The 25,945-nt window shown below is 36.5% G+C and overlaps 1 protein-coding gene across 2 annotated transcripts in view; it reads left to right on the forward strand.

Annotated features, from left to right (window-relative positions):
* The window catches only part of LOC123685018 (orexin/Hypocretin receptor type 1-like), a 130,291-nt gene extending 126,449 nt beyond the window's left edge, over positions 1–3,842 (forward strand). Inside the window, exon 7 of one of the 2 annotated variants that reach the window (XM_045624583.1) lies at positions 2,198–3,842. In XM_045624583.1, the coding sequence (XP_045480539.1) occupies positions 2,198–2,370 (173 nt within the window). In that variant the 3' untranslated portion in view covers positions 2,371–3,842. The remainder of the gene's footprint in view (positions 1–2,197) is intronic. The other variant, XM_045624576.1, reaches the window with a different exon arrangement.
* Positions 3,843–25,945: the final 22,103 nt, after the last annotated feature.

Consider the following 25,945-nt stretch of genomic DNA (forward strand, 5'->3'; position numbering starts at 1 on the left):
TGTGGAAAACGGAAGACGACGTAGTGGCAGTAGAGGCCATGTGAAGGATTGTATGGTGACGTGCTCCGCACGTGTGACAGCACTGACTTGACCCGCAGTCAGCAGTGGAGTGGAACGACGACATGCAATTTCTGCACAATCGTTGCTCAGTCACGAAAGCTCTTCGCTTATTGAATTCACGACACTGGCGAATGGAGTGATTTGCAGAGCAGAAAACACACGTGTGCGATGAAGATGAGCGCGAACCAGTGTATGCCGGACGGCGATAGGACTGGCCAGAGGATGAAGGCACAGCCGATGGAGAAACAGAAGCTGAGGCTACCGGTGATGGTGGTCTTGACGACCTCTTCGGCACAGACGAACGGGATGAAGTGATGGAAGTGCTTTCTAACACTCGCAGCTGTCGATTGGTGAATTCGAGCAGCTGCGAGAGATTGGGAAAGTCATCCGAAGATAACTGCCCCTCAAACAACTGACGAGATGGTACGTCGAGGTTGCGCAAAGCCAGAGAGAACAGAAGATAGTCCGCCAAATCTGGTATGGGCAGCGCCTTGATGGCATTGATCGCATTTTGATGCGTGGTGGCGAACTGTTTCAGCTGGGACAAGGAAGAAACAGACGCAGGCCGTGAATCCAGTATCTGGCTCACATACAGGTCAGCAAGCCGACGAGGATTTTGATAACGGGAGGACAGGGCTTGATAGGCGAGAGCGTAATTCAAAGAATTCATCTCGAAGCCGGAGATGACAGAAGCCGCCTCACCAGCAAGAGAAGATGCTAGAAGATGGAACTTCTGGACTGGCGCCAGGGAGCTATTTTGATGCACTAGGGCATCAAATAGCGCGATGAAGCCAGGCCATTCCTCGATGTTTCCATGAAAAGAGGGCAATTCGACACGAGGAATGGGGAGATCAACAGAAGAAGGCTTCGCAGCCAAAGGAGATGCAGTCAGATTGCTATGGGCAGCACGGACATGCAGGCAAATCTCAAAAAAGGCAGAAAACTTCGAGGGTGCCTCGTCCCGTTCTTCTTCTAACTGAGAGTTGAGCTTTACGATCAACTCGTCAGCCTCTTTGAAGGTCTTCTCCACCTTAAACAACTCGGCCAAGCACATGTTGGCAACATCTGCTTCGGTGGTCAAACCTTTGATTAATTTTAGTAGAGAGGAAGCCGCTGCGAATGCATTTTCGCGCTTGACAACCGCCTCAGAGATAGAGGCCTTCAACTTATCCATCGACGGCATTTTAACTTTCGAACGACCCCGGTATAAAGAAATAAATTAAATCGCGAAATTATTGTTCGAAAAGTGAACAGACGATGCTTATCTTGCCAAAGGAGATAATAAACAGATGACGCGTGATAAGCCGTTCAATTAATTTTCCACTTGATTTATTGGAAAGAAAATTAAACGACGAATTTAAATGAATAATCAGATGAACGGAAATTGAGATTAGACTGAAATTATGGAAATAACTTGAACAATTCCCGGGTTTCGGCACCAATAAATGATCGCAAATTATTTATTGCAACCAATTTCAGATGACGATAACTAGTAAGAATTAAGCAATTTGTTGAAAGAATTCGTGTGCACTTACCTCGTGAGTTAAGAGAGATGATATCTGTGAATTCACCCCCTAATCTGGTAGCAGAAGATGGTCAGGTGGATAGGTAAAAGGGATGATTAACCTCTTCTGCACCGGCTTCGTGGTTATCACTCAATTTGAGTAACACACAATTCACTCGAAATTGCTCAATCAGTTTTTAACAGAAGAAAATGAAAATGTATAAAGATGATAGATGATTAGATGAATTTTAAGCAATCAAATAACTTAGTTTGATAAATTATAGAATCGATAAGCACAGTTTGACACTTCAGAAAAATTATTATTATTGATTCTTATGGCGATGTTTGTTTACCGACCGGGTTTACCGACCGGGTTTTTACCGACCGGGTAATACCGCGGCCGCAGGTGGCGCCAACAAACAACAAATTTTCACGACGTAACACAGGGTCATAACTTCCTAATTAAAAATTTTACTAAAAAGACGAGCACGCCACTGGGTTCTACTAAAATACTAATTCCCTATCCTGAATAACCATTTCCTTTTCTGAATTACAATTTCCATCTTCTGAAATTGGTCTTAATATTGCGTACTAGAATGTTCACTGCTATATCAACACTATCTCTATTTCCAGGAAAATTCAGGAAGGAATTCCGCTCATCTTTCTCAAAATGCAGCTCAATGGACCCACCGGAGGGCAACGGCAGAACGAGCACCTACATCTACAGATTTACAGCGAACAGACAGAGCACCAGGTCTAGGACAGAGATTATTCCCCTCAACAACGTCCACAGCAAGATAAATTGAGTACCTCTCATCGTTTGTCCAAAGGTCCTCTCTAGAATCATGTGAATTTTGCTCGTCAACGCTCAAAAAACTTTATTTTGTACAGTTCGCAAGTTTTAACGACGTAGGTAGAAAATAAAACGTTTGGTGTTCTTAAATGGATTGGTTTCATGATGATTTCGAGATATATTTGACATGTACTTCAATTCAAAATTGAAGAATGTTATCAGACAGTTCCAGAATATAGGATTCGACTATTCAATACTACTTTGATAATTGCATCAAATTTTTGTAGATACGAATTCGTAGGTATGTCTTTAGATTCAGAGATTCAGTTTCTCTCAACGTGATATCCATCTAAAAACACTATATTTTTAACATTCTACACCAGAGGAACATTTTATTTTTGAGATTACTCAAGGTTAGATGTTTCTGTGACGGACAGCTTCCATTTGCTTTGTTAGGTAAGAAACTGCTGAATTTTTTTAGTTTTTTTCAAGTGACTTCTTCAATGTATTTTTCCTTGAATAACTTCTATTGTAACTTTTTGATTAACTTGAAAGGACTTAGCCTCAATTCTTAATCAGACTTTGAACGTCCACAAAGACACTGACATATTCATAAAGCACATGATCAACAAGTTTCATTCTTTTTTGAAATGACTTGCATCATTTACTTCTGTTACGATATCAGCTAACTCAATTGACTAATTTTCACTACACTAACTCACTTCCTAATTGACAACTAGACAACACTATCTACAGCGAATTTATTTGAACAGAATTTATTTCAACTAAATACACGGCACTGGTCGATGACTAAGTCCTCGTGTCGCTCGGTTTTGTTTATATATCCAAACTGACCCCTCTGTGAAGACGTCGATCATGCCCGATCCTTCTAGATTACAGTTCAAGACTTCTCTCGATAAAAATCAGTGGCGTCGATGGCTCGATTATAACAATACATTAATTCCTTCATTTCAAAAATTGTTCAGACGAATTTTTTACTTGAAAGGCAAATATAGCTGTTCGTTGACTAAGACATATCAACTCAACAAACCTACTGTGTTTTTTTCAGTTTATTATTATTGCTTCAGTTAATTGTTAGTGTTAATTGATCAATTCTTAAGTGCAAAATAACGTTAATTTGCTATTCGTTTTCACTGCCTACGACATTGATAGAGACATTTAAAATGTGCTTTTGGTGGAACAGAGACTCTTTTCGATGTGTTGTGTACAATTACAAGCTCAAAAAAAAACACCACCGCCTGATTGTGAGTATTTAATAAAAAATAAGCGAAAAATTTTAAAATTTCAGTATTCTATTGTAAGGAAAATCAGAAGAATTGAATGATGAGGAGTTATTTATAACGATTGGATTAAATTTGTATGTTTTCTGTAAGGAAGTTTACAATTGTGATAGTAGTGGATTTGCAGGAGCGAATATTCCATGTGAATCTCATGTTAAATTAAGAAATAAAAAGCTAAACAATTTCTGGATCGTTTCATTGAAATTCCTCCACGTCTAGTGAATGCGAAGGATCTTCACAACCAATGAAGAGACTCAAATTATCTTAATGCTGAATATCAAATAACCCACCCTTCTTGAAAGGTAGGATTTACCATCTCGTATATTTGAACAGTCTGAATGTAGTAGATCCATCCAATAATTTCCCAAGAATATTCGAAAGAGGGTTGAAATTCTGCATATAATTCTTTCGGAGACAGGCAGATCTCAGAACAAATTGGGTTTTTGATTGAAATGACGAGTTTCAAGAAGAATATGTCGGCTCTTATAATCCGAAATAATGTATGTAATGCACAAATGAAAAAATACTGCAAATATCACAGGGAATCTTTTTTTCTTATATATTGTGCTGTTCAACCAACAACTATTTAGTAGTTGAGTATAGGATTAAAACAAGTTTAACACTATCAATGTTTTTATTAGCAAGAAAAAATTTGAAACTAACAATTTGAGGAATACATTGTGGGACAGTGTATTTCCGAATTTACTTCGAATTTATCTTCAGACATTGAAAATTTAAATGACATCAGGTGAAAAAATGGTGATAATAAAAACCAAAAAAGGGGGTTATGAAATTTTGTAAAAAAGTATGAAACATTGTTGACCGTTATGCAAATATCTAGGGTTTCAGGTGTTATGTGTACACGATATGAATATATTTATTTTCTACTATCATGAAAAGATATTCATTAGTGAGAGTCTTCAGATTAATGTTGTCTATACAGACTTTAGCAAAGCATTTGATAAGATATCTGTTACGGATCATACGTTTCCGAGAGAATGCAGTATGTTTCAGTGGATAGTTATGATTCTTCGAGGTTTGTTTGCACTTCCTGTGTACCGCAGGGTTCCCACCTTGGACCTCTGTTTTTCTTAATCTTCATTAATGATATAATTAAAGCTTTCAAACAGTCCAGGATACTTATATTAGGCCAATCGAAAAGTCCTCAGTCTGATGCACAATATTGTGCTAATATGCTAATATTAAATCCATATGATTTTTAGTTAGTACCAACCTCCAAACGATACGTGTCAAAATTGACAAGCAGTCCGTCCATTAGTTTGTGAGATATTGCGTTGTGTGTGTAGCTTATTTTGTAATTTGAAAAAAGATCGAGAAAAAGAATTTCGTGTGCTGATAAAATATTGCTTTGGTAAGATAAAAAAAAACAGTTGAAGCAAAATTTTGGCTTGATGAAGAGTTTCCGCACCAGTAAAATCAATCATCATTGATTGGTATGCTAAGTTTAAACGTGGTGAAATGAGCACCGAAGACGGCGAACGCAGTAGACGTTCAAGAGAGGCTGTCACCAACGAAAATTTAAAAAAAGTTCACAAAATAATTTTGAATGACCATAAAATGAAGTTGATCGAGATAGCAGACATTGTGAAGATATCATCTGAACGTGTACATCATATCGTTCACGAATATTTGTACATGAGAAAGCAAAACGGGTGCCGCGCGAGCTCACAATCTATCAAAAGCAACAACGTGTTAAAGATTCTGAGCAGTGTTTGAAGCTGTTTAAGTGCAATATTCCTGAATTTTTGCGTCGATATGTGACAATGGATGAAACATGGTTCCATAATTTCACTCCGGAGTCCAATCGACAGTCAACTGAGTGGACTGCACACGATGAACCAGACTATCAACAGCGATTATTTTATAGCGATTTGGATCGTTTAGAGGATGCAATCGTTGAAAAACGCCCCCATTAGAAGATAAAAAGGTGTTGTTTCATCAAGACAATGCTCCGTGTCACAAATCAATGAAAACAATGGCAGAATTTCATGAATTGTGCTTCGAATTGGTTCTGCATCCACCATATTCGCCAGATCTTGCCCCCAGCGACTTTTTTCTGTTCTCAGATCTCAAAAGAATGCTCGCTGGAAAGAAATTCAGCGCCAATGAAGAAGTAATCGCTGAAACTGAGGCCTATTTTGAAGCTAAAGACAAATCGTTCTACAAAAATGGTATCGAAAAGTTGGAAGATCGCTATAATCGCTGTATCGCCCTCGAAGGCAACTATGTTGAATAATAAAATCGAATTTTGCCAAAAAAATGTGTTTTACTATGGAAGACCGGGGACTTTTTAATTGTCCTGTTATATGACTCGCTCGAAATATCAAACGAGTGCCGAAAGTATGGATCATGTCAATCGACTGCGAGCCATTAAGCATCACAGTCACCGTTCAAAATGAGATCCGACGTACGATCTGAAACCCCTATCGTAAAACGCATTCATCAAAACCTATATTCGAAAGAGCCTCCACGTCATAAATTGAATTTGTGATACGATGATGGTGGATTGATTCCAAGAGCAATAAAACGCGTAAATCTCTCTGTCTCTTTCTCTCTCTCTTCCTCTAACGGTATGAATGATTCCCAGTTATCCCAACCTCTGTATATTTCCAATTCGTGACAGGAAGCCTGATGCCTGCATCGCTATCCCAGCTTGGAATATCGTAGAAGGGGAATCTATTTTTTTTTTATTCGAATGAAATGAGTGTGGGTGAAAGTCCATTGGAATTTTTATTGGTTTCATTCAAGACTTCGAACTTATTCAGTAAGTAGAAAAACAATGGGGGGAAGAAATGAGATGATAATATAGTTTATCTACAACTGGCACATATTGAATATAGTTCGACGGTTATCTCCACACTACCTTCATTACTGCACCAGCGTGGTGATGAATAATTAAATGATAGTCATGATAGATAATTTGGAAATTGATAGCATTCGTAATAAGATTAAATTATAACTCATTTATTGTAAACATTACCAACAAAATCCCCACAGTCAGATAAATTAATGTAGCCATGTAATTACATAGGCGTACCACTTAGTTTCACCCGTATTTTTTCGACATTCGTGGCTTTATTGTAAAAAAACTGGTTATAAAGGGTGTTTTTTTTTAGAGCTATAAATTAAATTGCAATCAAACAACGATGGATTATTCGATTGACAAGAATTTTATTTATCCGCAAGATAATCTTGTGGCATTACATTTTAAATATGATTTCTGGCATATGACCGCCACGGCTGGCTCGGATGTAGTCCAATCTGGACGTCCAATTTCCGATGACTTTTTCCAACATTTGTGGCCGTATATCGTCAATAACACGGCGAATGTTGTCTTCCAGATGGTCAAGGGTTTGTGGCTTATCCGCATAGACCAATGACTTTACTTAGCCCCACAGAAAGTAGTCTAGCGGTGTTAAATCACAAGATCTTGGAGGCCAATTCACAGGTCCAAAACGTGAAATCAGGTGGTCACCAAACGTGTCTTTCAATAAATCGATTGTGGCACGAGCTGTGTGACATGTTGCGCCGTCTTGTTGGAACGACAGCTCCTGGACATCATGGTTGTTCAATTCAGGAATGAAAAAGTTAGTAATCATGGCTCTATACCGATCACCATTGACTGTAACGTTCTGGCCATCATCGTTTTTGAAGAATTACGGACATGATTCCACCAGCCCATAAAGCACACCAAACAGTCAGTTTTTCTGGATGTAACGGTGTTTCGACATACACTGGATGATTAGCTTCACTCCAAATGCGGCAGTTTTGTTTGTTGACGTAGCCATTTAACCAGAAGTGCGCTTCATCGTTAATGGACGTAGTGCGCGATACGTATTCCGCACAGAACCATTATTTTCGAAATGAAATTGCACTATTTGCAAGCGTTGTTCAGGCATGAGTCTATTCATGATGAATTGCCAAACCAAACTGAGAATAAATCCACTTGACAGCTGTCAAATCAGTCGCCATCTTGAACAGTAATGCCAACTTAAAGTTATATACCTCGAAAGAAAACACCCGTTATAATGCATTTTCGATAAAATCAAATAAACACTTTTCTCAGTGTACTCGTTCTTCAAAAATATCAGAGATAAGCCTATTATTGGCACACCCTTTATAAATAATCCAGTTCCAAGAAAATTGTTAAAATAGCCACTCCAAATCACTCCCCTCATATTATCCGAAAATTGACAAGAGAGTCCTTATACGCAACTTCATCGAATAAAGCGGAAACAGTCGATTTACAAACGGATCTTCATCCTCCATCCAGAAAGATCTCGTTTTACCTCCCTGATTGCGGAAGATCTCCTCCCATAAACCTTTCCCCCCCTCCTTTACTCAAAGATGCAACAGACTGCCCCCGAACGTCTATATTCCCATGACCCAAATTCGGAAATCGGAAAAATATTACGAGAACTGCTCTTTTAGGTCTTCTCCACGGTAGGTCCATTCAGATAGACCATCCGACCGTGAGCAGGACGATCCGGTCTCGAAGGACCAAAGGTTTCCTTTCGGTGAAGATCGAGAATATGGCGGTTCAGCGGAGCACACTGCGATTCTTTCTGCGTGAAATTAGGCGAGTACGATTCTGCGAACTTTGCGCGACTCTGGTGGCGATATCGAGGTAGGCTGATGAAGGCCTGAGTTTTGGAGTGGGGGATAATTAGCCTCAATGGGGTCGAACATCTGGTCTGTAGACGAGGGAATGGAGATTGTAAATACTAAATATTAAAAAAAATAACTGGAGGATGATTTGGAGAATGATCAATTTGTTATAATTATAGCGCTAGTCGTGTAACTTTCTGAGAGCAGCAGTGGTGAGAGTTTTCGTGCAAGCTGGGTCTATAGATTTTGATTTTGAATCACATTTCTTCATTTAGATTACTTTGTCTTATTGTCAATTATTTTGATCCATTTATGTTTCTAATTTATCCATAATTATGTATAGGGTGTTTTTTTCGAGGTATATAACTTTAAGTTGGCATTTCTGTTCAAGATGGCTCCCGATTTAACAGCTGTCAAGTGATTTATTCTCAGTTTGGTTTGGCAATTCATCATGAATAGACTGACGCCTGAACAACGCTTGCAAATAGTACAATTTTATTTCGAAAATAATGGTTCTGTGCGGAATACGTATTGAATCATTTGATAAATAGATATTTCGTTCTCCACACCTCAAATTAAAATCCTATTTTTTATATGAACGGGATAAACGAATGAAAAGTTGAACAAATTAAATGTTGCAGCCAACTAGTGTGTTTGAGCAGTAATTAAGTGGCTTGGCATATTTGAATAGAAATGTAAATATTAAATTCCTGAAAACTGAAAGTTTACACAGAAAACCTGTCATGAACGTAAATTCTGTGTGGTTTGAATGTAGCTTTTAATTGCTCACTTCATATTTAACTGGATTGTTTACGTATATCTCATTACTTCAGTTTTAGTTTACGTGAAAGTTTCCTGATAATCTGTTTTCCAAATAATGGACTAAGTGAAAAAATTGTAACCAGTTAATTTTTCTGAAATAGAATATGATCTCCCGAGCAAGAAAGTCTATGGGTCCAACTGAATCCTCCAATTTTCGAAATACAGAGTGTCAAAGTTTGAAAATGGCAATTCTTTGAAGTAACAAGACTCATAGGAAAACATCTTGAATGAATCACTTTTGCTCGACAAATATTGCTTATCCATAAGGTACCTAATAATTTTGGACTGGTTTTCAATAAAAAGTATTGTTGGATACGATTATTCAAAATGAAATTCGTTCAGTTCATAATTCACCCTGTAATTAAAGAAGTCTTCCGTGGAATTTTTCAATTTTTGTCATTGACTCATCTCGTATGTAGCCATAATTTTATTTTCTTCTTGAAAATTTTGAGGTTGAAGAGAAAATAATAGGTGAACTACATTTTCAGTGAATTATCCTTCGTAGATAGCAGCAACAAGGATACGATTGAAGGAAATTGAAGACTTCCCCTTATCTAGCTAGCGTTGGTGGAAACAACCCTTTTCGATGGAAATAAGTTACCGCCAACTTGGGGAAATCGAATACTATGATAATCTGACAATGGGATCCGTGGAAATGCACAGCTTTCAATTCTATCCTCGGAAAAGGTTTTTCCTCTCTTGAAAGTTTTCCGTCATACGATACACTCATCCCTTCGTCTCTATTCTTGGTATTCACTTCATTTCAACTATAGGGCGAAGATTTCATCTGAAAGGTCTGACAGAGAACTAGCGGAGTCTAGAATGAAATATTGAAACAAGGAATATTGTCAATTTTCGTTTAATAATATCAAAATCTGAAAAATTACTGACTGGAATCAGGACTTTTAACCGAATGTTTCATCCAGACATTCATTCTTTTCAAAGTTGTACAGCTCCCAAAGCTAGAGGAGACTAAATAACGGGTGTTTTTTTTTCGAGGTATATAACTTTAAGTTGGCATTACTGTTCAAGATGGAAACCGATTTAACAGTTGTCAAGTGATTTATTCTCAGTTTGGTTTGGCAATTCATCATGAATAGACTCATGTCTGAACAACGCTTGCAAATAGTGCAATTTCATTTCGAAAATAATGGTTCTGAGCGGAATACGTATCGCGTTTAGCGATCAAGCGCACTTCTGGTTGAATGGCTACGTCAACAAACAAAACTGCCGCATTTGGAGTGAAGCTAATCCTCAAGTGTATGTCGAAACACCGTTACATCCAGAAAAACCGACTGTTTGGTGCTCTTTATGGGCTGGTAGAATCATTGGTCCGTACTTCTTCAAAAACGATGATGGCCAGAACGTTACAGTCAATGGTGATCGGTATAGAGCCATGATTACTAACTTTTTCATTCCTGAATTGAACAACCATGATGTCCAGGAGCTGCGGTTCCAACAAGACGGCGCAACATGTCACACAGCTCGTGCCACGATCGATTTATTGAAAGACACGTTTGGTAACCGCCTAATTTCACGTTTTGGACCTGTGAATTGGCCTCCAAGATCTTGTGATTTAACACCACCAGACTACTTTCTGTGGGGCTATGTAAAGTCATTGGTCTATGCGGATAAGCCACAAACCCTTGACCATTTGGAAGACAACATTCGCCGTATTATTGCCGATATACGGCCACAAATGTTGGAAAAAGTCATCGAAAATTGGACGTCCAGATTGGACTACATCCGAGCCAGCCGTGGCGGTCATATGCCAGAAATCATATTTAAAATGTGATGCCACAAGATTATCTTGCGGATAAATAAAATTCATGCCAATCGAATAATCCATCGTTGTTTTAGTGCAATTTAAAGTTCTATAGCTCAAAAAAAAACACCCTTTAGTAGTAATTTAACTATCAAAAACGGTAGGCAATTTTTACTAATCTAAGATGATTCCATGACTCCAATTATTGTCTGAACTCTTTAGTCTCAACATGCGTATCGTTTTTTGGATTATCCTTCTTCTTACTTTCATTCATTTCCAGCCAATTATCGAAAAAAAGGGACGTTAAAATAAAATTTATATACCAAACTCATTACTGAAATCTAATTGAGTTCACAGTTCACCAAAAGTTCTAAATTGATAGCTAACAAACTTCCATTTGAAATCAGAGTTACAATCTATGTCAATAGATGTCGAAAACTTCTTCCTACTAAAACAAGTCGGACTTTCAATTCTTTCATCCCCAATTCCTTGACGTAACTGTCAGGGGATCAAACACAAGCCTAACTCCTACTAATTGACCAACGTCAGCATTCCCTTGGATTCTCCTAGTGGTTACAACCCCAAACATCGTTAGATGTGCGATTGTTATTCATAGTTATCCAGGAAATGACCCAACCACCACTAGGTCTTCGTGTAGGACCTATTAGGCTGGAATTTTCCCTGCCGTTGACATAATAATAGAGGCCCACCGCTGTATATTCCATTCTTCTCCATCAGAGAAAGCTGGAAATCCACGTTCCCAGCTGAGGTTTCCATTGTGACTTGATATGTGTTAGGGTTATTCAAAGCTAAGCCTACAACGTTATATGTAGATGTTGCCACTGTTCTGACGAAAGATTCTGAAACTTTTGAAAATATTGAGTTCAAACACTTGGTCACTGAGCTCGAAATCAAATTTCGATGAGCAAAAATAATAAGAGTATCGAACTGTCAGAAATCAGAGTTAATCAAAGTTGAAAAACACAGCTTGGCTATTTGAGAGGTAGATCGGTTCAAACAGCCATATTTGATTTCACAAAGGCGATAGTGGACTTAATAGAAGAAAATAAGTTAGCTTCAGCAATATTTTTGGACCTAAAGCTTATTACTCAATAAATCAAGAACAATTATTGAAGAAACTACAATATCATGTGATAAGGGGACAAGCTCTCAATTGAATAGGATCATACTTATGATCCTAGGAGTAATAGGAAACACAGTAAAAATTGTCAAAGGAGATAAAACTATAGTATCGTCAGTTCTAATAAGCAAGGTGGGAATTGTACTGGGTGGCCAAATAAGCGAGGTAAGGGGCTATATCTCAGGATCCACTCATCGTAGAGACTTGCGGTAAAAAATTTTACGACTAAAGTGATAAAGAGAACACACTGGAAATTGTTTTGAAGTTCATACCTCTACCGCTAGGGGGCGTAATAGCTACCATCGAGTAGAAACATGAATTTTACTCGAAAATGTTTCATATGAAGTTGAAGAAGAAATATCATCACTGTAATCCTTGGAAAATTCTCTATCGTTTTGAATTGTCACTTTCAATTTTACGACATCAAATTTCAGTTTAGCTCAATATTTTTGAGCAAATTAGATCTCGTCTGAAAGATAATATCTTGTTGATTGAGGACAAAATATAGTCATGATAAATTTGTTTTTGCTGCTTTCGGTAGGGGGCGCTAAGTCAGAAGTTCATTGTTTTGTTCATTTTACTCCGAAATTTCAAATTTAATGATAGGATTTTCTCAACAGAAACAGAAATTCCATCAAATTTGCATGAAAAAACCTGAATGTCGCAAAGCGAAAATTTCAGGCGTTCTGAAGTTATGGCCGAAAGAAGATATTCTTCAACTGATGCACTGCGAAAAACCAAATTGTGTCTTTAAGTTCTAAGAGAAACAGAAATCCCATCAAATTTGTATGAAAAAACCAAAAGGTCGCAAAGCGATAACTTCAGGTGTTCTGGAGTTATGGACGAAAAAAGATATTCTTCAACTGATGCACTGAAAAACTAAATTGTGTCTTCTTTCGGCCATAACTCTAGAACGCCTGTTTGCGACCTTTTGGTTTTTTCATACAAATTTAATGGGATTTCTGCTACTCTTAGAACTTAAAGACACAATTTGAGTTTTTCGCAGTGCATCAGTTGAAGAATATCTTCTTTCGGCCATAACTTCAGAACGCTTTGCGACCTTCAGGTTTTTTCATGCAAATTTGATGGAATTTCTGTTTCTGTTGAGAAAATCCTATCATTACATTTGAAATTTCGGAGTAAAATGAACAAAACAATGAACTTCTGACTTAGCGCCCCCTACCGAAAGCAGCAAAAACAAATTCATCATGACTATATTTTGTCCTCAATCAACAAGATATTATCTTTCAGATGAGATCTAATTTGCTCAAAAATGTTGAGCCAAACTGAAGTTACAGGCGTTTCAATAAGTCAGATTTCTCCCTTTCACCTACCCTTATTTGATATCGTAAAATCGAAAGTGACAATTCAAAAAGATAGAGAATTTTCCAAGGATTACAGTGATGATATTTCTTCTTCAACTTCTTATGAAACATTTTCGAGTAAAATTCATGTTTCTACTCGATGGTAGCTATTACGCTCCCTAGCGGTAGAGGTATACACTTCAAAATAATTTCCAGTGTGTTCTCTTTATCACTTTAGTGGTAAAATTTTTTACCGCAAGTCTCTACGATGAGTGGATCCTGAGATATAGCCGCTTACCTCGCTTATTTGCCCACCCTGTACAAGGAAGTGTTTTGGGGCCTCTTCTGTGTTTGGTGTTCCTGAACGATTTGGAGGATATTGAGGAGGAAGAAAATGAATGGTTGATCAACTTCGTAGATGATACTGACCTACTGACGATGAAAAAAAAAGGTTTAGTTAAGGCAGGTTCAAATTTTTTCTTTAGGGCTAATAACTGGTTCGATTCAAATAAGTTGCTCTTAAATATTGGCGAAAGAAAACTGATGATATTTAGTACACTAAGATGTAATAAAAAAAAAAAAAACTGAAGAAATTAGAGTGAATGAAAACAATTTTAACATTACAGAAAATAAACTATTTTTAGTGGTTTCTCTAGATTCTTTTATAAATTTCAGAAAGCACATTGAATATCTCAGTCAGAAAGTGAACAATTTCATGGAAAATAATACCAATTATAAGCATAATACAATAACTTTGAATATTAATTATCCTATTCACAGATTGACTTTAAGTGAGAAACATCCAGCTTACAATTGTATTAGAGTTTATAATCATTTACCAAATGAAATTAAGATCATAGATATTTTGAGACAATTCAAAGCAAAGGTAAAACAGTTGTTAATAAAAATGCAACCATATAATCTGGATGATTATTTTGAATTTAGATTGTAGATATGTAATTTAAATTTGACGTTATTCGATTTAATATCTGTATTGATGTGCTGTAATCGATATTATTGGAAATAAAGATTATTGTTATGTTATGTTATCAACGTGGAAACGTTCTGCCATCGGAGGTGATTCGCGATAGACTGGTTCCGTATATTTTGGAGCTCATCATTACCGCTCAATTCAGCTAACGATGTCAATCGAATGGAAACAGGGGGCATTCAATTGAAAGCAACTCCAGCGTAAGAAAATTAGCTCTAATGAAGAAGTGATTGCTGAGATTGAAGCGTATTTCGAAAGCAAAAACGAATCTTTCTACAGAAACTGCAATGAAAATTTAGAGGAGTGTTGATGTACTGGGTTTTTCACCATAATTTGAACCCCCTTTAACTTTGTTACTAGAAAAGGTACAAAAAAATGTTGCTGCTCAAGCAAAGCAATTGGTACTTAAGCAAAGCAATTGCTGCTGAAATTACTGCTCAAGCAAAGCAATCTGCTACTGAAGCACAACAATTACTGCTCAAGCAAATAAATTGCTGCTCAAGCGGGTCAATTTTTCAAGCAAAACAAACAATGCTCAAGCAAAGCCTAAAGCAGGGCAATTTTCAGCTCAATTAAAGCAATTACTAGTCAAGCAACGCAATTGCTGCTCGAGCAAGCAACTGCTGCTCAAGCAAAGCAACTGCTACTCAAGAAAATCAATTTGCTTCTCAAGCAAAGCAATTTCTGCTCAATTCAGCTAATGATGTCAATCAAATGGAAACAGGGGGCATTCAATTGAAAGCAACTCCAGCGTAAGAAAATTAGCTCTAATGAAGAAGTGATTGCTGAGATTAAAGCGTATTTGGAAAGCAAAAACGAATCTTTCTACAGAAACGGCAATGAAAATTTAAAGGAGTGTTGATGTACTAGGTTTTTCACCATGATTTGACCCCCCTTTAACTTTGTTACTAGAAAAGGTACAAAAAAATGTTGCTGCTCAAGCAAAGCAATTGGTACTTAAGCAAAGCAATTGCTGCTGAAATTACTGCTCAAGCAAAGCAATCTGCTACTGAAGCACAACAATTACTGCTCAAGCAAATAAATTGCTGCTCAAGCGGGTCAATTTTTTTCAAGCAAAACAAACGATGCTCAAGCAAAGCCTCAAGCAGGGCAATTTTCAGCTCAATTAAAGCAATTAGTAGTCAAGCAACGCAATTGCTGCTCGAGCAAGCAACTGCTACTCAAGAAAGTCAATTTGCTTCTCAAGCAAAGCAATTTCTGCTCAATTCAGCTAATGATGTCAATCAAATGGAAACAGGGGGCATTCAATTGAAAGCTACTCCAGCGTAAGAAAATTAGCCCTAATGAAGAAGTGATTGCTGAGATTAAAGCGTATTCGGAAAGCAAAAACTATTCTTTCTACAGAAACAGCAATAAAAAGTTAGAGGTGTATTGGTGTATTCATTTCACTTTTGAAGGTGACTATTTCGAGTAAAGTGGAAGAAAGAATGTGTTTTTCTGGCATGTACGATGTTTTACTTCATTATGAATTCTTTCCAGTCGTTGAACTTAGGCCCAATGACATATATTTCATTCTTCTCCATCAGAGAAAGCTGGGAAGCCATTCTCATTCAATTCCACCAATCTCCACTCGAGTTTCCATTGTGGTCTGATACGTGTTAGGGTTATTCAAAGCGAAACCTACACCGTTATATGTAGATGTTCTGATGGAATCGGTGCGGAAGAAGGGGGAAAAACTTAAAAGCGACAAAATTCGGGGAAACTTCTCGGAAAATATGGCTCGAGAATGTCGCTGAGCGTGAAGAACTTTCGTTAATGAAGCCTTCCTATCCTTAAATCTCTGATTAAGCTACAGAGGAATTACTTTCTGGAATTCGCCTAAGCGTAACTTATGGTTTATTGCGCCATCGTTTCAAGGAACGTGGCTATAATTTTGCACAAATGGGTGTAATGTGTAATTTCCAGCCGAAAATTGTATCAAACGATTATGCTGTACTTACTGATGAAGATTCATGATGATTTTTAATTCGTTATGTTCATATGGTCGTAATTATAATGACATATAAACGAAGAGAGCCTTTTAATTGGAAGTAAGGGTTTAGATGCCTGTTATGGATTTGTGAACTCATTGTAAAACTTCACCTTACAATGCTCAAGTATAACTACTGAGTTTCCTTTCGATAGAATATTATCTCGAAATGTACGAAATGTTGCTGCTCAAGTGAAGCAATTGCTGCTCAAGCGCAACAATTCGCTGTTCAAGCAAAGCAATTGCTGGTGAGCAAAACAATTGCTGCACCAGCAGAACAATTGCTGCTCCAGCAAACCAATTTGCTGTTCAAGTAAAGCAATTTTCTTATCAAGCAAATCAATTTGCTGCTCGATTAAAACTATTGCTGCTCAAACAAAACAATTGCTGCTCAAACAAAGTAATTGCTATTCAAGCGAAGCAATTGTTACTCGAGCAGAGCAATTGTCATTCAAGCAAAGCAATTTGCTGCTCGAGCAAAGCAATTACTTCTCAAGCAAAGCAAGAGCTGCTCAAGCAAAGCAATGGCTTCTCAAGCAGAGCTATTGCTGCTCAAGCGAACCAATTTGCTGTTCAAACAAAGCAATTTCTGCTCCAACAGGGAAATTTTTTCAAGCAAAGCAAATGTTGCTCAAGCAAAGCAATTTCTGGTCAGCTAAACAATTTCTGCATCATCAAATCAATTTGCTATTCAAGCGAAGCAATTTGCTGCTCAAGCAAATCAATTTGCTGCGCGAGTAAAACAATTGCTGCTCAAACAAAACAATTGCTGCTCAAGCAAAGTAATTGCTATTGAAGATAAGCAATTGCTACTCGAGCGGAGTAATTGCCATTCAAGCAATGTAATTTGCTGCTCGATGTTCTACTTCCCAAGCAAATCAAGTGATGCTCAAGGAAAGCCTCAAGCTAAGCAATTTCTGTTCAAGCGGAGTGACACTCAATTATAAAGTATTAAGGTATGTGCAAGTCTTTTTTCACTGAAGTATCTGCAGGGTTATTATCAAGTTTAATTCACTGATCAAAATTCAGACGAAAATACAACTTTCGGTTCTTTTCACTGTTAGGCCATGTCATCTTGGTTAGAATATAGTATGTAATGAGAATAGTTGTTCTTAAAATTGAAGCAGAATCATTCTAAATTCATCGAGAATCGTTGTACTAAAAAATTTAAGATATATCTTTTCGTAAAGCTCCGTATTAAAAAAACACTATATTCTGTGTCAACATATATAGATCATCGAAAAAAATTAGTTGTATAGAAAATCAGCACTAGAGTTTCTTTGGCATCCTTTCAAAATTTGTCCATATAAATATTTATAGTTTGTCACTTAGGATCACACATAATTGGCTAAAAGCATTTGATTAACCCTCTTTTCATTAATGAATAGGGCTGATGCATTTATAATAGAATGGGGGTGTCTCTTATTACTACCCTGCTGTATTCAAAGGTTCCAATAAGTGAATTATGAGGAAATTCTCAATGTCATCCTATCACCCACGGATCTTACCTTCTTACTTGACTGAAAATACTCTTTCATTTAGAATCCAATCAAATCTAGGATATGATTCTCGACCAGAAAAAAAATTAACAATTATTTTCGTTCAAAAACACAATCATTGACATCAAAATTTCTATATGTTCTTGTTCTAAACATTTCAAAATTAATGTAAACGTCCTTTGCGTTTTCAGTGATTCAAAATGTTGGAATGTTCTCGACTAAAAATCCAATTTTAAGTTCTTTGTTTCGGACTTCTTTCGTCACATGATCCAAGCCTTCCTCATAATTGGAAGAAATACATTTCTATCAGATATTGAAAAGTAGATAATGATAAAAAAATCTTTACTCTTTCTCAAAAACTCATTCAGGTATGAGTGTTTTATAGAGTAGAAGAATCAGTTCAATATCAACAAACATTCTAATAAAGAAATATTGGTATGAACAAAACGAATTATAAAGTTTAACGTTATGCAATTACGATATTATTCATTGTGAATCCAATAGTTATCATTTCGAAGAAAATTAAGCAGAAAATTATTAAGACACAATAAGTTGGAATACGTATAGGAAACATTTGTTAATGGAAAAACGAAATTTTCATGAATGTTTAATGTTCATTTGAAGCCGTTTGAGCGGAATAATTTCTGAAGACGCCACTGGATTCAAATGAAAAACAATCAATTGAAACAGTAAGTTTTTGTTTCAGGTATCTGGCTTGTTTGTTTGAATTTCCTTTCCGTCTTATACTCAGTATTCTTTTAGAAACGTATGAAAATTCAATTTCCAGATGTGATATCCACGTTTGTGAAACGAAAGAAACTCAAATATTTGGAGAACTTCCATAAGGATGGATCTCTATGGAACAACAGGATAATATATAGAACCGATCAATCCCCTTAAGCAACTGGTTTTCTTAAATTCTTGGAAAACTCCCTTCTAGTTTTGATAAATGTGAAAAGTTTAATATTTGAAGTTTATTCAATAAATCTGGAATGGTGAGAAGTTCAGAAGGGGCTTGCATTTAGGTAAATGGATTCGTTCAGATTGTCGATTTTTTTTCATGAAAATGAAAACTGATGTGCGTTGTTGAAGATAATAGTTAAGGTAGAGATTTTTGTTTTATTATTGAAAATAAACCTTTGGAAATGTAGGTTTTCATTAATTTAGAGATTTTGACCAATGAAAATAATCAGATTTAAAAAAAAAACAGAAAATGATTTGAATTTCAAATATTTCAAACTATCTAAAAAATGAAATTTTAGTTTATAAAAATATCAACTACTTAGTATGGTCCAATAAAAAAAATGTCTTTTCTTCATTCATATTCTAATGATAGAATTTGAATATTTACGTATTATTTCTATCAATATTAGAATATTTTAACTACAAAGTATGACCTGAAAAAAATATTTTATCGTTATTTATCTGCCTAGTCTAAAAAGACAATGGAAGACTGACAAAATAAACTTGTAAGTTCACTTTTCAACTGTGGTAGAGTTAGCCTGCGTATTTCTTTCAAACAATTGTTGAAAAATTGAGAATGATACGAACAAAGGGTAGATAATCTGTTACGAGTAACATATCTATTTTTATCATAATACAAGTATTATGTTTCCATTTTCAACTATAAATGTTGGGGAACAAGATACAATTGCGATATCATTTATTTCAGCGCTTCCAGGGAACTGTACAACGTTGTCATCGTTATAACGTTACATCAAAATTCGGTACACCAATGGATCCACTCAAAGTCCTTTTTAATCTTTCACAGGTATGCATTTCAAATCCTCTAAAGCCTGAATTGGCTATTTGAGGATACCTTTCAGAGCTTGGCGTGCTTAGCTCATGAAACAACCGAAGTGGTTTTTTTATTTATGGTTTAATTTAAAGAGTTCAAAACGTAACACAAAAACGTTTTTCGCAGTTTTGCCATTGAAGTTTATAAAAACCTGGTTCTTCACAAATTGAAATTTCATTCATACCTTTAGACTGATATTTCATCCTACCGAAATATCTCGCATACACGATAAAGGGTGTTCTATTTTATTATAATCCTGATTAATGAAGTATCGCAGATTTTTGAGTTGCATATCCAAAGTATGAAAATTAGATAAGTATAATATATAGGGTGTTTTTTTTTCGAGGTATATAACTTTAAGTTGGCATTACTGTTCAAGATGGCGACCGATTTAACAGCTGTCAAGTGATTTATTCTCAGTTTGGTTTGGCAATTCATCACGACTAGACCCACGCCTGAACAACACTTGCAAATAGTGCAATTTCATTTCAAAAATAATGATTCTATGCGGAATACGTATCGCGCACTACGTCCATTAGCGATGAAGCGCACTTCTGGTGGAATGGCTACGTCAACAAACAAAACTGCCGCATTTGGAGTGAAGCTAATCCTCAAGTGTATGTCGAAACACCGTTACATCCAGAAAAACTGACTGTTTGGTGCGCTTTATGGGCTGGTGGAATCATTGGTCCGTACTTCTTCAAAGACTATGATGGCCAAAACGTTACAGTCAATGGTGATCGGTATAGAGCCATGATTACTAACTTTTTCATTCCTGAATTGAACAACCATGATGTGCAGGAGCTGTGGTTCCAACAAGACGGCGCAACATGTCACACAGCTCGTGCCACAATCGATTTATTGAAAGACACGTTTGGTGACCGCCTAATTTCACGTTTTGGACCTGTGAATTGGCCTCCAAGATTTTGTGATTCAACACCGCTAGACTACTTTCTGTGAGGCTATGTAAAGTCATTGGTCTATGGAGATAAGCCACAAACCCTTGACCATTTGGAAGACAACATTCGCCGTGTTATTGCCAGTATACGGCCACAAATGTTGGAAAAAGTCATCGAAAATTGGACGTCCAGATTGGACTACATCCGAGCCAGCCGTGGCGGTCATATGCCAGAAATCATATTTAAAATGTAATGCCACAAGATTATCTTGCGGATAAATAAAATTCATGTCAATCGAATAATCCATCGTTGTTTTATTGCAATTTAACGTTCTATAGCTCTAAAAAAAACACCCTTTATTGATACCCAAGTTATGTCATGTTGCTGAAATCATCATCAAATAAGCTATCTAATGATCCAACAATATACTGGGTGTGCAATTTGAAATAAGAAAGACTTAGTCTGTTTCAGGCATAACCGGAAGTTGTAAGGGTCAAAAATATTTTAGGGAGAAGATATTTTTTAATAATTTTCACGAAGAAATTAAGTGGAACACTACTATCGAGCGCTGAAATTTGATTCCCTGGAATACCCTTAGGTTTATTGCTGAAATAATAAACTGAAAGGGTTCGAATTCCAGAAAGTATACTTGTCAAATTTTTCGGCCTCGATAATTTCTTTAATCCTTTAATGGCCCTTTCGTCTTAAATGAGCCTCTCATTATAAAATGACGAGAAGCGAAGGCAATGCCCTTATTATTTTCGTCCGAGAACGTAATCGAGTACAAAGGACCGACCGAGTCGGAAGCTACTCGAATCATTTAACAGAAATTCGGATGGAGTTCGTTATCATTTTTTCCGCGATATACCGTGAATTCAACTGAAGGGATTGTAAATTTGCAATAATTACCTACCTCTTTTTCCTAATTTCCCTTTTAAGAAGTGTTCCCAAGGGAACCAAGCCCTTCGATAAATTCTCAAAGTTGATAAGATTCGAATGTTTATTTGCCTGATCCAAATTAGTTTCATTATCATTTTTGAGTGTTCTAACATTTCATTTAAATGTTTGTATTTTTCGAATTTTGGGTTGAGATTGGCTTCAAACGAAAAGGTTCGACTAGCCCGATATTTTCATGAGCACAAAACAGACGGAATTGATATTGTAAATTAAGAATGACATGAAATAACAATTTCAAGCTCCATGCAAAATTTGAAGCTGATTACATGTTCAGAATCATAGAAAATTAGCAAATTATGGTCATTAGTGGAAAAATTCTAATGGTGGATTTATGCACCAGTCCTAAGAACTAAGACTAAACCTAAGAACTTAGAACTAAGAATTGAACGCTAACAAATCAATGAGGGCGTTTATGCACGTTTCCTAAGAACTAAGAACTAACACTAGCAGGCCAACTGTTGACTAATGGTGGATTTATGCACCGTACCTAAGAACTAAGGACTAAGAACTATGAACTAATGGTGGATTTATGCACCAGTCCTAAGAACTAAGACTAAACCTAAGAACTTAGAACTAAGAATTGAACGCTAACAAATCAATGAGGGCGTTTATGCACGTTTCCTAAGAACTAAGAACTAACACTAGCAGGCCAACTGTTGACTAATGGTGGATTTATGCACCGTACCTAAGAACTAAGGACTAAGAACTATGAACTAAGAACTAAACCTAAGAATTCAGTTGCGTTTATGCACTCTCTTGTTAGTTCTTAGTTAAGGCATGCCCACGTGCTCGAACTACTTTCTATTTGTTCTATACTTTGATGTTTGACATTGATATTTATTGTGAAAGAATCAAATTAAATTTTTTCAAATACACCTAATACTTTTCATCGATAAACACGAATAAAGAACATAAAATGATAGAAACTGGTACTCGTTAATATTGAAATTCTATGCGGCGCACGTGCACTTCTATATTTTACCTGAGCCCTTAGTTCTTAGTTAACAGTTGGTCTGCTAGTGTTAGTTCTTAGTTTTTAGGAAACGTGCATAAACGCCCTCATTGATTTGTTAGCGTTCAATTCATAGTTCTTAAGTTTAGTCTTAGTTCTTAGGACTGGTGCATAAATCCACCATAAGAGACTAATGGCCAGTTGCACCATTTGCCTAAACATTGATCAAACATTAATTCTAAACATTGTTTACTTTCTGATATCTTTAGAGAAATCAGAAAGTAGATAATCAATGTTTAAATCTAGAGGGGTTTATACCTTTTCAGCTATCAGTCAAAAAATTAGTAGGTACACTTTATTTTACGCTTAAGCCATCGATTTATATGAGGCATTCACTATTATTCATTTCAAAGAGTTCGTCATCGCGGAAAGTCCTTATTTGCTAATTTCTTTGGATTCGAAAAAAAGAATTAGATGAATTTTTTATTATAGAATAAATATAGGTATGTATGAGATTGTTTCACTGATCCTGAACAGTGGTAAGATCTCAAAATCGAGGAGAGAGGAGTAGTTTGGCAGATCACAAGAATGCCATGTGGTATAAACCCCTCTTAAGGCCCATACATCATCCTAATACATGCTCGATGGAAAATATCGCTGCTGTGAGTATTTAAGAAGCTCCAAATTCATCTATTCCTCGTCGCGCACATCATTTAGGCCTCACTTACGTCACGCTATGCCGTAGTTTGCATCTGGATTTGTATATCCACCCTTATAAGTTTCAGTTAGCAAAAGAACTAAGGCCAGCCAAAGGCATTGTATGGTGTGCAATTAGATCCGATGGAGTGATTGGTCTGTACTCTGTCACTCAAATCATCAATTCTCATCGTTATAGCCAAATGATTACCGATTTTTGTTGCCTGAAATTGATGTCATGGAATTGGAAGCGATTTGGTTCCAGCAAAGCCTACAACATAGTCCGTTTGGTCTTTAGGTTTGCAAGAAAAATTCCCAGACGCATAATTTCTCGTTTCGGCGATGTGAATTGGCCACTATAGTCTTGTGATTTATTGCCTTTGTTTTTTTTTTTGTGGGGTTATTCGAAGGATCGTGACTATACTGACGATCAGAAAGCTAACATGTGTTATGTTAATGATGAGATATTGCTCGAAATGTGCCAGCGAGTAATCGAAATTTATCTCACAATCATTGAGTCCTGTAAGAGATCACGCGAAGGATATATATAACGGGTGTTTTTGTTCGAGGTATATAATTTTAAGTTGGCATTACTGTTCAAGATGGCGACCGATTTAACAGCTGTCAAGTGATTTATTCTCAGTTTGGTTTGGCAATTCATCATGAATAGACTCACGCCTGAACAACGCTTGCAAATACCGCAATTTTATTTCGAAAATAATGGTTCTGTGCGGAATACGTATCGCACACTACGTCCATTTTATTTTGTCCAGCGATGAAGTGCACTTCTGGTTGAATGGCTACGTCAACAAACAAAACTGCCGCATTTGGAAAGAAGCTAATCCTTAAGTGTATGTCGAAACACCGTTACATCCAGAAAAACTGACTGTTTGGTGCGCTTTATGGGCTGGTGGAATCATTGGTCCGTACTTCTTCAAAAACGATGATGGCCAGAACGTTACAGTCAATAGTGATTGGTATAGAGCCATGATTACTAACTTTTTCATTCCTGAATTGAACAACCATGATGTCCAGGAGCTGTGGTTCCAACAAGACGGCGCAACATGTCAGACAGCTCGTGCCACAATCGATTTATTGAAAGACACGTTTGGTGACCGCCTAATTTCACGTTTTGTACCTGTGAATTGGCCTCCAAGATCTTGTGATTCAACACCGCTAGACTACTTTCTGTGGGGCTATGTAAAGTCATTGGTCTATGCGGATAAGCCACAAACCCTTGACCATTTGGAAGACAACATTCTCCGTGTTATTGCCGATATACGGCCACAAATGTTGGAAAAAGTCATCGAAAATTGGACGTCCAGATTGGACTACATCCGAGCCAGCCGTGGCGGTCATATGCCAGAAATCATATTTAAAATGTAATGCCACAAGATTATCTTGCGGATAAATAAAATTTGTCAATCGAATAATCCATCGTTGTTTTATTGCAATTTAAAGTTCTATAGCTCTTAAAAGAACACCCTTTATTTTGATAGTTTTTATTCTAGAGACAAATCTAACTTAGTGAAATGCCAAAGGAACAATGCTCTTCTTAAATGTTTCGTACAACTTAATTTCAACAAAAATGTCGACTTCCAATTCTACCTGAAACTTCATCAAGGTCCAATTGGAGATGAGACTATAACATCTCCTGAAAGAAAAACACATAATAAGAGGATCAGACTCGCTGAGAACCTCATTTCGTTGTTTAATCCTACAGAATACATATATACGTATTTCGAACGTAGTTACATGAAATTCCTACAGGATATTTCCAGGGAATTAGCATCAGGTACGTGATAAACTTCAGAACTTTTACCCAGGAAAAAGTTAATGGATGTAGCCATCAGAAGCATACCTTCGCAGATGAATCTTTTAATTGGAATCTTTCTTTTCCGTGCAAATTTTTTTCTTTTCTGCATAACTTGGAGTGAATCAGCTCGAGGGATTATTGAAGTAATCTCAAACTTCTATCGAATACTGGAAATATCCAATTTTTTTAGGCTACGTGAATATTCATCTGATTTAGATGGAACTCAATATAAATTCAGAACTAAAAAAAAAGAGGGGTAAATTTTTTTTTTCATTGAAGGAAGGAGAAATTACAGAAGTTAGTTCCATTATTTTGGGTCGTTATTATTGACAAAATATAATCATATTCGTTTGAAAGAAATATATTGGACTTATGAATATCGAATAAACCATTCATGATAAAAGTTAATTATAGGAAATACAGGCTGTTCCTAGATTCGAGGTACAAAGAAAAATGAGATTTCTTGGGTAATTTAAAAAAAAGTCGTGTAAACATGGGCCCGCAAACGCTTTATTTTCTAGATACAGGATGTTAAAGTTTGATATTTTTTTCAAGTTTTTCCCTTCACAAGATATTCAACTCTAATTTGGCTAACTACAAAAAACCAAAAATCATAGTACTGGACCTAAGTTTCTTTTTACATTTTCCAAACAACCAGTGGTCCACCAAAAAAAATTCTGGACGAAAGAAGCGGGTACTAATAAAATGGCGGCTGGTTGGTTAAAAATTCCAAATAATTGTTTGCGTTCCTTTGTAGCCACTCATCAGAGTAAGTGTATCATCTTATTTATATGTTAATTAATTTTTTGCAACGAAGGTTTTTAACAAGGCTTCTGGTATAAAGGGAGTTCCACGCTGTACTGCAGTTGAACTCAGAAGTTTTCGATTTTTTTCGACACTGTATCATAGAAAATTTCAGCGCTTAATCGTAAAAGAGCGTAACGTCAATAGTGGAACACTTTTTTAAATGAAAAATGATGTAATGAAGAGGTTTTGAGTAGGTTCCACTCTATTTTTTGATATCCTCT

The sequence above is a fragment of the Harmonia axyridis genome, chromosome 1 (genome assembly GCF_914767665.1).
Source record: "Harmonia axyridis chromosome 1, icHarAxyr1.1, whole genome shotgun sequence".
In the NCBI taxonomy this organism is placed as follows: Eukaryota; Metazoa; Arthropoda; class Insecta; order Coleoptera; family Coccinellidae; genus Harmonia; species Harmonia axyridis.